Source organism: Lepisosteus oculatus, chromosome 10 (assembly GCF_040954835.1).
Source record: "Lepisosteus oculatus isolate fLepOcu1 chromosome 10, fLepOcu1.hap2, whole genome shotgun sequence".
NCBI classification, from domain to species: Eukaryota; Metazoa; Chordata; class Actinopteri; order Semionotiformes; family Lepisosteidae; genus Lepisosteus; species Lepisosteus oculatus.
This window is the reverse complement of record NC_090705.1, coordinates 3,943,636-3,957,348: the sequence shown is the minus strand read 5'-3', so window position 1 is coordinate 3,957,348 and position 13,713 is coordinate 3,943,636. Positions and strand designations below refer to the sequence as shown.

General features: G+C 38.6%; 1 protein-coding gene across 2 annotated transcripts in view; it reads right to left on the bottom strand.

Moving 5' to 3' along the window:
• Nucleotides 1-13,713, bottom strand: part of LOC102690549 (uncharacterized) — a 63,293-nt gene that overhangs the window by 22,023 nt on the left and 27,557 nt on the right. The window contains exons 8-10 of one of the 2 annotated variants that reach the window (XM_015358096.2): nt 13,324-13,475; nt 3,142-3,266; nt 1,162-1,288 (exon numbers count right to left, since the gene is read on the bottom strand). In XM_015358096.2, coding sequence (XP_015213582.1) covers nt 1,162-1,288; nt 3,142-3,266; nt 13,324-13,475 — 404 coding nt within the window. The remainder of the gene's footprint in view (nt 1-1,161; nt 1,289-3,141; nt 3,267-13,323; nt 13,476-13,713) is intronic. The other variant, XM_015358098.2, reaches the window with a different exon arrangement.

The following is a 13,713-nucleotide window of genomic DNA, read 5'->3' as shown; positions in this document are numbered from 1 at the left end:
AAGGGGTGGATGAGAAAATTTACAACAGGAGAGAAGATGGAGAGAATATCCAGCTCTCCTGAGCTGGAATTGTCATGGCAACTTCCAAATGGAAGCCCTCATGACCCATAGACACAGACTGGATTCCTCTGTTTTACTGCCGTCTCTAATATCCTGGGACATTTCATCTTGACACCATTATTCATAGCTCTGAGATGAATGTCTGCAGGGTAGGCAGTTGCTGTTTTTTTATTAAAGTTTGTATAAAGGAAGGAATTCTACTTAAATACACTCTATAAGAGCTTTAGAGCTGCAATTTGAAATATTTTTTTTCTAGACATACAGCAGTTTTGATTTGTTTTTCCTCGCAAGAGCAGGGTACTTTGAACATAGTAAAAAGGAGTATTTTATAGTAATGAATGTTACTATAGAGTAATATCATTTATTACCAAAATGTGATTGTGTCTACCGTTACCAGTAATTATTTACAACGTGTTTGAACAAACATGTACAGTATACATACAGTTCATACGATATACTGTACAGTGCCCTCTAGATTTATTCACAATGGAATAAAAAAATAGCAGATAGCAGAATAGCAGAGAGCTAGAAATGGGTCAGTCCTACTTAAAAAAATAATAAGCTGTAATCATAATAGCATTGTACATAGCATTGTAGCATAGTCATCTTTGTCAATTTGTCATACGGAATTGAATGACAAACCACATTTCTTCACACCTATAAACTTTCTATTAATTCTATCCTTTAGAACTGGAATGGAAAACAGGATATGCAGATTCCTAAAAAGGTTTCCTTGTTGCATACAAAAATCGCCATAAATGTAGCGCAAAAAGGCTTGCATGCATTTTACAGAACACCGGAACGCGTCTAAGCTTACAGATGTGCAGCAGCAGATCCAGTGACTTCAGGTTTAAGGCATTAGAAATCAAGAATACCAAAATCAGAGGAGAAGCATTTTTGTGTTCTGATACGTGCACAAACAAGTCAAGGACTTCCAAAATAAATTGTGAAAACTTTCATGATTCAGTGAGCAAAATGTAGTTTTTGTTTGCTGTAATATCCAATTTTGTCGTGGGTGAATTCAAGAGTGCATTTAACACTGGAGAATTATTTTAGCTAAAAATCGCTCATGGTTCTGAGAGTAAAATGTGCTCATCTTACCGGCTTTTTCAAACACCTTTGAATGATTAAATTTGCTGTTGATCAGAAAATGATGAGATGTCACACAGAATTCGCCACATCCATTATCATCGCTCCCATGGCCCGTGATCACAGCATAAATTTCCACCTGAAAGCAAAGCATCACACACTGGATGACTTTCAAAGGGAAAGCTGGAAGCAGGAGTAATGCGCCTTAAACAAGATGAAGCCCGCAGATAATGGTGCTTTCTCACCGCTACTTGAAGACCAAGTACCGCACACTCATCTTGTACATGTCAGGGAGCAAAGCATGCCTAGAGACCTTCAGCAGGGCCGCGGCCACGACAGCTCAGTTAGACGAGAAGACAAAAGCAAGGCAACGAGTTCTGTTCTCCATGGGCACTTTCTGGGTATATATATTCTCTTTGCCTCCGAGTAGGCCCATTTCATTTCTATTTTGCTTAATAATTATGAAAAATTATTAATTTGATCGGTTCTACGATCATTATTCGCATGTTCCAACAAGGAAGGACAAGCTCAGGGGTTCGCCAGGCGTTTGTAAGAAAAGTACAGTTTTACACGACTGAAAAACTCAGGCGATTCAGTAAATACAATTTTCCTTTGTATGCAGGATAAAGCAAATGAAACCCTTGAGATCAATGCCTCCTGCACTACTGGAAAGATTTGTACGCTGGACCCCGTCGGTACCAGCTTAGACCCTTTAACCTTGGTTTTGACTACAGAGCTTGTCCTTGAGTTAATGTTGAGTTAGTGTTGCAGTCTCCACGGGCTATGGCAAACAAGATAGCTGTTTAATTTAAATACTACTTAATTTACATAGCAGCAACAATTATAAAAAGATGAAAAAACACTGAGAAAAGCATTAGGTAATTATACAAAACCCTTGAACATAATGTATTATAATTACGTTTATATAGTGCTAAAGGGTCCATAATGATCCAGCAGCAGCTGGAAAAGTGAGAAAACGCAACAACTGAATTAAAGGGGGTAATGTAGGGAGCCCAGGCTGCGAATCACCCAATTTAACCAAATATATTTTAAATATCGGCTTCACACCCAAAGAAGGCTCCACAGCCGAGACGCTGCATTTCCTTTCTTCTCTTCTCAGCATGAAATAAACCTATTACCTGTTCCTTTGCATATCTTTTTAATGTCTTGCTTAAAAGAAAATGTTCTAACCGTATAAATAAATGATAAAATGAGGACCTTCCTGAAAGAAACTGTTGAGCTAAGCTGTCTAGTGAACACAGCCAGCCCTGTATTCTGCATTTCATGACGTATGTATTGTACCTGCCAAAGCACAGGGAGCTGCAACCATTTTCACAATGGCTCCATAACTGATCTCTGTGGGGTCACCTAGACTTGATTTATCCAGGTCAGCAGATTTAAAACATGCGATCTCTCATCAGTGCCGGATTTCCCATTAGGCACTGTAGGCACATAAAAGGCACAGTGCCTAGGGCCAACGAAGGAGGGAAACAGCAGTGACTAACGAAAAACGAGCTGAAGCAACAATAATCATAGGCTATCTAGATGCTGTTCTAGAAACTAGAAGTAGTACTAGAAGTAAGTGATGGTCACTCGACTCGCCCCATCAATCACGTGTTTTAGCATTAGAAGAGTTTAAAGTGCATCATGTCCATCGACGTGATTTCATATGGCGTTTAACCCTCTTTTTGCCCATTTCTGAGTGAAAGTGCCTAGGGCCTACGAACACCAAAATCCGGCCCCCTCTCTCATACTCCTTGTGTGCCCATCCATCCACTTTCTAACCACCTGTCATTCAATACAGTGTCGCAGGGCAGCCCGAGTCTCTCCGGGCACGAAACGGGCGCAAGACAGGATACACCCCGGACGGGACATCAGTCCATCATCCAAAAGCGAGATCTCCAATCTTTGCACGCTGAGAATCTTTAAGTAGGACATGCCGCGTTTCTTTCACCAGACAGGATGAAAGCAGGCATCGTCAGTGGTTCTTACCTTTCGAACTGCAGTGGGTACGGTGAAATTCACAGGCTGGTATTTTTTATTGTAATTCTTGTCAAATGTTCCTCCATTATAAAGTGGCTTCAGCAGGTAGGGACTTAGATCCCCTGAATGTTTCTCTGTCCAAAAAAGTATTAATTGATGTTAATTCACAAGAATCTTTTTATAGCAAACCTTTTCGTACTTTGATTTACAGTGCAAATGTCAAAATCAGTTGAAAAAATTTTAGTATAAAATGCTCATCTTGCATTGCTATTTCTCAGTCTCTTAAACAAGCTTGCATCATTTTTTATAAATGATTGCCTTTTAAGGTCAAAACTAGAGGCAAAAGAAAAAAAAGATATTAAATGCTAAAACTTTAACCTTTCTGCAAAATTTAGATTGTTTCCTTATGCCAACTTTGCCATGTCGGCATCACACACACAATAAGATACTGTATAATAAAATACAATAATGAAACAACCTGTATGCTTTAAATTGAAGGAATCATAAAAGAAAAAGATCTGACTTGCACAAAATAAATAAAATCCATTACTAGTAGACATCGCTCAGTGTGTTTTGCCAAACAAAATAACATGGGCTGACAAGAAAAAAAATGTAATTACAAGACTAATGAACAAGCTACACCAATCCAATTAAGCACTCTTTTGAAATACTGGACAGAGCTTGCCAGTTTGGAAATCAGCACTTGCAGAGCGCAGAAACAGATCGCACACCAATCGCATAAAAGACCTCAAGTTTCTACAAGGACACAGACTTTCCAGGGGAACTGCAATGCTATTTTTATATTTTGGGGTTAGAAAGATGAGTGCATTTCAAACGAGAACAAAAATAACATGTGCACAGTAACTTTTTCTACCTCCAATTTACTTCGCAGGATAGGCTAAATTTCCATGTATGCGCAGCTCCATACTGTCATCATTGTCTGCAATTCAGAATGAGACAACAAAACGTCCGGTGACATGAACTGGCCCTATTACACTGTGAACAAGCAGGCTTGTGAATACTCTTTTCTCGTTTAATCCAATTGAAATATTTCTCTTGACTTCAAGATGGTTTTGCCAACAAAAACTTCTTACTTGTTAACTCTGCATGCAGATCGCACTGGAACATTTCTGCAGTGAAATTGCTGCACGGCCTGTACACATCAATGAATTTATTTTGATACTGAGATTTAATAACCAGAAACTGAGAAACTGGGACCGCAGCTCTCCTTTAAATGTGATGTGGCAGGGCAGTACTCTCCTGAGCAAAGCCTGAGCAAGAACTACTTACCTTACAGCTATCAAATTCAGTAGGGGCTCACTCACTATAGGAAGGGGGGAAATCTAAACTACCTGTTCCTTGTGTCAAAAACATATTATATTTTCAATGAGATTTTAATGTTATGGCTTTTTAGAGCAACATGTAACCATTTACGCACAGTACAGACACCCCTTTACCTTTGTTGTATAATGTAAATATTTGAAAAAAAAAGCATTTAAGTTATTGTTTGAACAGATAACTGTTTCAAGTTTAGCAATAACTACTTTGCATTCAAACAACTTTTCATTCCCCGTAGATTTCATTATGTCTTCAGACCTGCATACATAAGACCTATACCATGACCACAGAATGAGTTATGAGACTTGAAATCCCCTCAGTAGAATGCTAATATATACAATGAACCATGCATACACTCACCTTCATGATAATTTATTTTATATGCTACTATCAATCTATATAACGACCAAACAAAAGCACAGTGCAGGTTTCACAGTATTTTGAAGTAACACACCATACCACAAGCCAAATGAAAATCAACATTCTTTTCAACCAAAAACATTTTTTACAGAAACAAAGTCAGCTAAAACTCACTTTTACTAAATAACTGTTCAAATTTCACAAATGAAAACTAATAGAAGAAAATGCACATTAATACCAGCTATGTTAAACACAAAAAAAGGAAAGCATTAATTAACTATCAATTAACAAAGTTGTAATCTGTTCAGCTCTGAGCTCTTAAAACTGCTTCTAATCCTCCAATCTATGTGAATGTCACTCATCCAGATGAAAGCAGAGCTTTCATTGCTTTTAGGAGATAACTGAGAGGAGGAGCATCCTTTCTGTTCTAGATAGAATTTCCACTCCTCTGTATTAACAGTGACAAAATATCATTTCATTGACACTATTAAATCCACAACAATGTCGTTACATGGTAATGTTCCTTATTATCATACATCCATTTTCCAACTGCTTGATCCAATTCAGGGTCATGGGGAGCCAGAGATGGAGCTCCTAGATCCTGAAAATCAACTTAAATTAATCCTTTTTTTGGAAAGTAACAGACACAAGGCAGGATACAACCTGGATGGGACGCCAGTCCATTGTAGGACACCCACAGACACAGACGCACACACACCAACGCCAGGGACAGTTCTCCCAGAAGCTAATTAACCTACCAGTATGTTTTTGGACTGTGGGAGGAAACCCAGGGAGAAAATATAAACTCCAGGGAGACATCACCCCAGGCCTGGAATTGAACGCAGGGCCCCAGCACTGCAATGCAGCAATGCTTGTTCCTTATAACCCTCCAAGAAGAATCCCACTGAATTCTGGTCACATGTATTACATCCTGCATGACAGCTGTGCATCTTCAGTTATTGTTTGGGATCATAAATAATAAGCAGGCAAATGCTGGGAGAGACGGTTATATTGCTTTGCACAAATTACAATGGTGTTATACAGCACTACCCACATTCTGCATCTCTCCTCTACATCTTATCCTCCTCATACATAGTTCATTGTAATATCGGCCATGCACTATAAAACTAGTTTTGTCACAGCACAATGATATGGCAACTAGATTATAAGCATACTTAATTCATACTAAAACACAGTTAAATTATTTGCGATATGGTAACAATTTGTTTCTTCAAGATCAGAACACAGATGTTTGATATTACAACAAACACAATCTTAGTGAGTCAGATACTTTTGGAAATGTTTGTGTAATGTCATTACAAAATGTGTGCTAAAAGGATAATTTAATAATCATGTTGTTTGTAAGGACAAACTATTTTTGACTTGGTTACTTTGTATACTCGAGTAGAAAATTGTAAAAAATATAATTGCGTGTGTACATAAATCTTGGATCTTGAGAGCTGTATGACTCATATTGCTTTTGCAATGGTACAAGCAAAGACCCATGCATTAAGTAATGAGAATATTTATTTGTGTTAGGTGGTTATACTTAATGGAGCAGCTCAGTTGTCTGGGTTGAGTAATTTATCCTGACAGAATTCATTTACAATAAAGTGAATGAAAAAGGGCAAATACTTTCTGACTTACTTGTATTCCATTTGGTCACTGCTGGACAGAAATTTAGAAACTTTTACATGAGATACATTTGATTAGTTTTCCAGCACTGACTGAGATTTAAGATTTAAAATAATTAAATTGAATAATTTGAAAACATATTACTACATTTGTGACTAAAAGTCACAAAAAAGATTGTGATTAAGGAGAAAATTTAACACCTCTACACTTAGGAGAAGTGCCATGGGACATTTAAAGAGCAAGGACAGTAGTTGAGACCTCGGTTTTATTTTTTAGGTGGCTTGCACCCACCTACACCACAGCGTTTCCACTCAACACGGGGAAATGAGTTTAGAAAATTTTAGAGGAAAGAGCACCACCTACTGGTCCACCAACACCATTTACCACACTCAGACTTTTCTTCTTTTTCCCCACCCCACATGGAATAAACCCATTACTTGTTCCTTTGCAGCCTACGCGTGCTGACGCAGCTCCCCACCTGAACTACCACACACTCAGACTTGCTTAAATACTGGGATCTGATCAAATAAGAGGTGGGTGATGCTGCTCTCTTTTCTGATGAGGGTACTAAATAAGTTATTTCCTGCAACTGAAATGTTGAAGTGAAGTGAACTGAAATGAACCTTTTTTTGTCTTATTTAATTGGAACCCCTCACCTGTCACCCTGACGACATCTTTGGTTTAACTTTCGTACATATTTACACTGCCTTTTACAGTGCCATTAGTTATCTGAAAGCATTACCAGCCAGCCATTTCCTGAGGAACTACTAACAGATCAAATCCCTACAGCTTCATCTCTGCAGCTACAGTGGACTGTCACAGAAAAAAATGCCCCTTAAAACTTAAATCCAAGGAAAATAAAGATACCTTTAATCTGATTAAAACAAAACAAGGGGGGGGGGGGGTACTATTTGTTGTGTTCAAAGGAGCTATCAAAAGGAAAGTCTCCAACTTCTTCAGATGAGAAAAAAATATTTCTCTATATTTCTTCACACAGAAACATGATGGAGAGCATAAATTTGTCAAATTCTGTCAGTTGCAGCAATAAACAGGACGGCATCTAACGTGACACATTCACTTTTGCAGATTAGGAGACATTCTGTGGTAATTATGAAGGGGGATGCAAGACTTTTTTCATATGTTACATCTTATGACAGGCTACACACAGCCACCTCGTATTCCTCGCCCCTTCTCAAAAACTTATTTTACTGTAATAATGTCGGGTTCGAAAAAAGGTACTGCTTGAACACCGGCAGGGCGCCAGTGTGTACAGGTCTGGAAGGCCGATCCTTCTTCTACGAGGAGATTGCATATTAAAAGAGAAGAGTAATCCTTCGGTAGCTGTTTCATAAATGCTCCAGGTCTACGCTCGAACGCCTGGGGATCTTAAATCGCAGCCCTGATTAGCCTCCGGTGTGGTAGCGGCGCAGTCCCACGCGTCGCGGAGTGGGGAGCGCAGGGGGAGGTGTGCTCCACCGTCACGCTACTGTTAAAGGCGTGTAGGAATAACAGAAAAACATGGAGTTAGAACACTAGAGAAAAAATATTTTAAGTATTTCTTTTATTTGGAGCAACACAGTCCACTACAAGGCTGCATACTTCAACCCCCTCGCTCATAATCATGACCGCCCACAAACATGAATTATGACTATTATGACTTTGAAGTGTTCTGTGTGTATTTATAGCATTGTTACTAGCCCCCGAATCTTATTCAGGGTCTACATTCTGAGGAGCATAATAAAAAAACTAGTTAATGATCGGGGGTGTTGCAAATAGTTTCTAATTTATTGCCTGAGTAACATTTTTATTCAGAGTTGTAGAATCAGCTCCTTCCACACATTTTTATACAGTATCTCAAAACCCGCTCAGAGAGGGCAGGTAGTGTAGTGAAAGTAATGGCATCGCTGAAACCGTCATCCGTATAATTACTCGGCTTTCATGTTACCTTTTCCACATTCGGGTCTTGTGCACCAAGTGTGCAATAAAACCTTTAAAGGGAGCCATTCGCATTCAGGTGCTGCATGCTAACAACCCCCTCCCCCCAATAGTTCACAGATAAATCACTCCGTGCTTAAAATATCAGTAAACCTTTACGGCTTGATTGGAAAACACTTTCTTTTTTTACACGAAGACTCTCGACATTCATTCATTGATATTTGCTGCTTTAGGTCTAAATCTTTTTAAAGCTTCTGCACTGGAGTGTCACAATAGAGGGCGTCATTATTTTAATGCCATCTTATTAGGACAAACTTGTGGCCTGCCACTCTAGGAACACAAACCGCAACCTCCAAAGCTAAACTGCATTTACGAATGTGTTCAGGGCCAAGTGATGCCCTCTCTCAAACCAACAGACACTGGTAAGGGTTAAAGCAGTTTTAACTGGGAAGCACTGAGGAAATGAAGGTTTTCTTGTGCCCTGGCTAACATTTCTTTTCAGAGGAAATAATCGTCTTCAGCAAAACCAACACTAAAACCTATTTTTAAACATTAAGAACCTGCCAAAGATAATTAACTGTACTGAATTTTCTGCAAACTTGCTCATATAATGGATCCAATTTCTGCAATAAAACACTTTAATGCTCACTTTTCCCTTGACAAAAGCCAATTACAGTAATTCAGTGCCTCAATATTATACACTTTCTTCTTAGCATACATACTTATTCTAACCAATTGAGGGCTTTTAGAGTAATGTTCACTAACACCATTAATTAATTAATTAGGATAATTCATTGTATCTTTCATCATTCTTTAACATCTGGCATATGCTTTAAATTACATTTAGGTTTCCTGCATGAAATCTACTGTCCAAGACTCTCGTGACCTCAAAGCAGACTTCCCCAAGACCCTAAAAAAGACAAAGCAGGAAGTAAAGTGCTCCTGTCTCACAAGCCAAAATAGTACATACATATGAACAACAAATTAAGAGACAACTGATTATGCTTTGATAAATTAAAAAACAAAGTTTGTACAATACAATAGGACATGAACCCCAAAACAGGCCGTAAGCTCACAAACACAGATTAATCCAAATTCTTTAAATTTATTAATGAAAAATGAAAATTTTGTATCTGGAATATTTGCAAGAGTTCCTGTGTGGCTGAATGCATCTACAGGCTTAAAGCCCTGTCTAACTGGTTCCTGCGTTATTTTACCTGTTTGCCCAGGTTTAACAAGGGAGGCACTTGTCTTTGGCCTCTGGCTGTACAGTAAATTCCATCGTACATTTCCTTATCTGAGAATTGATCTGCAAAGACGTCTCACAAAATAATTTAATTACTGCGCCACTCTCCAGACAGGGTGAATCATCCACTGTGTTGTAAACGTAAATTTCTTCCAATTCTTAATATTCATCAGATGTTACTTCACGAAACATATATTAGAGAAGGCCTTGCTATCATACTAATTTCATTTTTTTTTCATAACATATGAAATGCACAAGCTTAGTTAAAGATACGCAGTACAACTTCCATTATTTATAAGATGATTACAAACACAGTAAAATGTAAAATCACTTAGAATGGGAAGCATTGCTGTTTTTCTACAACCCACATGCACTTTATAAGAAACTTTGGCATCTCCACTACTTTTGAAAAAGGGTAGGGTTCTGAGAAAGTGTGCTCTGGATGTATATCTTTCTAATTCTGTTATCCCAGAATACAGGCAATGTAGGCTGAGACAAACCTGGAATTTGTGAGACAAGAGACCTAACTGACAAATACAGGCCATGTTTTCCTGTAACCACCAGCTAAACTGTGAGAAACTTCTTGTGAAATTGGACAAGGAGACAGTCTGGTCCAGAGACTGAATCTTGATTACCATCATTGCACACAAGCCTTTTAACACATCACTGAAAACCCAGTCAGCCTGGTAAGGCAGTAAATGACTGTGCTGTAGATCCATTAAACAGTACCAAAGGGTATGTACACTACATCACAGCACACATGGTTTGATGAACGAACGCCTCTAACAGCTATACTGAAATGAGGAACATGTACCACCCTGCTGTTTTGCAAGTCACTGAGTTTTAAATCTACATAGCATTTTACATGTTTTATATTTAACATTTAACCAACAAAGAGCCATTTGGAAGGGATCCCCCACTGGAGAAACGTGCTGTATAATTGGACAATATTCAAATTACTGCAGAAATGCGCCTCCAGGTCCTCATTGTAAATGAGAATTTATTCTTAATTGACAATAAAGGAATAAAACCTTATTGACCCATGATCATATGACTCGTACTAAAATGCTAACAAACTAGTAACCAAGAGGAAATTATTCACTAGACAGTGTATGAGAAGAATTTAAGGCAGCCTTTGAGAAAACCACGTCACAGCACATATTTCTGTAGGAAAGACGTTCAAGGACACGAGAATGGCAGGGAAGACTAATCCAAAACTGCTGCTTGTAGTCGCATACAGATGAGCCAGAGTGGCTGTGGTTTGGGGATTGTCTCTACAGCTCATCCAAAACATTGCACTGTGAGCTTTATGTGTTTGTACCAAAAAAAAAAAACAGAGACACTTTAGAAAAAGAGACTAGTACAGATGCTGCATCACTAAGCGATCCTGAAATAAACCCAAGCTAAGAAAACAAAAAATGACAAAACGTTATTCTATGTAGCGAAATGTACTGAGAGGCAATAAAAAATAAAGTATTGGAACAATTAGTCTCTCAGTATACATTTAACATCTAATAATTGTATCATAGTGCAATGGTTTATTTTAATTTACAGAGGATAAAGACATTTTTCAAAAATAGACACCATGATTTATTCAAGAAAGGACTAGACTGCTCTGGTTGAGAGGTGTTTTAGTCTAACCTCCAGCATAACACTGGTACAAAGGTGATGGCTTTTTCTTGTTCAACTTTTGGCATCCTTGACTTTCGACATGTTAGTTCACTCCAACACCTCTGCCCAATCAACTCTCTTCCTAACGAGGCGATTCGGGGCTTCCTCAGCAGTCAGTCATGAGTAACCAGTTAATCAAAATAATGACAAAAACATTTAATCATTATCCCAGAACTACACAGTACATTTTATTTTGCCAAAAATGCATGCATAGAGAGATACATTTCTTTCGGGGCTCAGTACAGAATTGTTCTCCTCACTGTGCCACTACTACACAATCCAGGAATTACTGCCATCCTTTGCACATGACCAAAATGTGTTCTGTGTATTGGTATCCACAGCCAGAGAACTCCAACACAGCATTAATATTCCTTAATTCCCCTGGGGGGGGGGGGTTCAGTTCTCACTAGTGTTTATACTGGTCTCCATCCAACTAAAAGCATGCCGATATCCTGTTCTACAGGAACACGACACTTCACTAAACGCACAGTAAACAAATAGCTGCACATTTCAGAAGACAATCGTACCATTGAAATGACATCTGGCGGGGCAGAAGTGAAACTGAGAAGTGAGACACTGTGGTGAAAACCCCCGTTTTGTATCTGCCCTCCTTACCAAAAGATATCGCAGAAACAGAGACTCTAGCAAGAGTGAGAAGACTTCATCTAAAGAAGCAAGATTTCCTAACGTTTTCTACCTCAGTTTTACTGCAACTTTAGACAAGTGAACCCCACTCCCCCATCCCATAATAGCTCATAAAAAACATCAATCCATTAAAGCTTAAGTATGAAAATTGAGAATTTAATTTTACTCCAACTTCTGCCTGGAGTTATCACTGACATTATAATTGCATTATAAAAGAAAATTATTTATGTAAACTGGTGCTCTAAATTGCAAAGCAATTTGCCTTATTCTCTGTGCACCGAAAAGGCATCAATTTATTTATATTGGAGCCAGAACAAACTGCCGCCTTTGTTCTTGTGAGTCTGTGCTCTTATTACATATCTAACTCAATCCAAAACCGTCTGGATTATTAAATACTAGGCTAAATTTACATCTAATAATACATGCAAATGATGTAATATTTGAATATGGAAAAAAGCACATTATACAGTAGAATTTCAATTTCTCTTCAACAGAAATGTTGAGAAAGATAAAAAATCTTCTGAGATGTACAATTAAAGGAATAACACTATAAAACATAGGTCTACATATTTATTTATCAGCTGGCTTCACTGTTTTGACCACAGTTGCTCATGGGCTCAGCGCCACACAGCTCCACTCGCTACACAGCTGCAAACATCATGAGTCCGCAGGACTGGGTCAGGTACCGTGGGAGAATTCTGTACCGTCTTGGTTTCAAGGGAGTGACGGCGCTTCTACAACACCTTCAATCTCACGAAACCCTGCTACACCAGCACTGAAACATTAGGTCCGTTTTTTTGTAAATCTGAGCAGGACGTGAAGCCCACTCGGCCTGTTTGGTAGTTAGTTATTAATTAATACTACTAATAATAATAATAATAATAATTGCTTACACTTATATAGTGCTTTTCTGGAAACTCTACTCAAAGCACTTTACAGGTAATGGGGACTCCCCTCCATCACCACCAATGTGCAGCCCCACCTGGATCCTAGGACCTGACCCAGCCTGTGTATCATAAAGCAACAGGGAAGCTGGAGGCTTGGTCAACACACTTACAACCCTTTGGGTAAAAAAGTGCCCCCCCGTTCGTGGTTTTAAATGCACTTGCATGTAGTTTTTACTTCTGCCCTGTGGTTGGTGTTGCACTGTTCATTCTGAAGAAATCCACTGGGAAGGATGGATACTTGTATCAATACCTCTTTGCTCTTCTCTGGAGAGAGTCTAGAGCAGCAATATCGCAAATATAAAAAAAAAAAACAAACAGGCACTACATATAAATAAAATGCAAATATAAAACTTTTCAGAAAAACCAAACAGTGCACATTGCACAGCAACCCGTTTTAGAAGCCAGGAACCTTACCGAAATCCGAATGACTGCTTTTGCCGAAGCGAAGATTAAGGGACGCTACCCAAGGCTTTGCCCAGGGCACGGTTTTCATTGAGAAAGTGCATTTGGTGCTGTTCAGCAATGGCATTAATGGGGACACATCAGTCAACCAACGCCCAATGCCCCTGTTCGACAACAAAAAAAAAAGTACGGCAATTAGAAAAGGTCTTCAATTCAAGCAAGAGAGAAGATCACACAAAAAAACCCTACAACAATTCTATATTGTACTTTCATTTTAATTTGAACTCTCATGAGCAATGCGGTAACACAATACAAAGACAGCTGGAATTCAAACTTGGTATTCCATTTGCACATAGTGAGAACTAGACAGTACGGCAGATAATTCAAGGAAACAGATTTTTC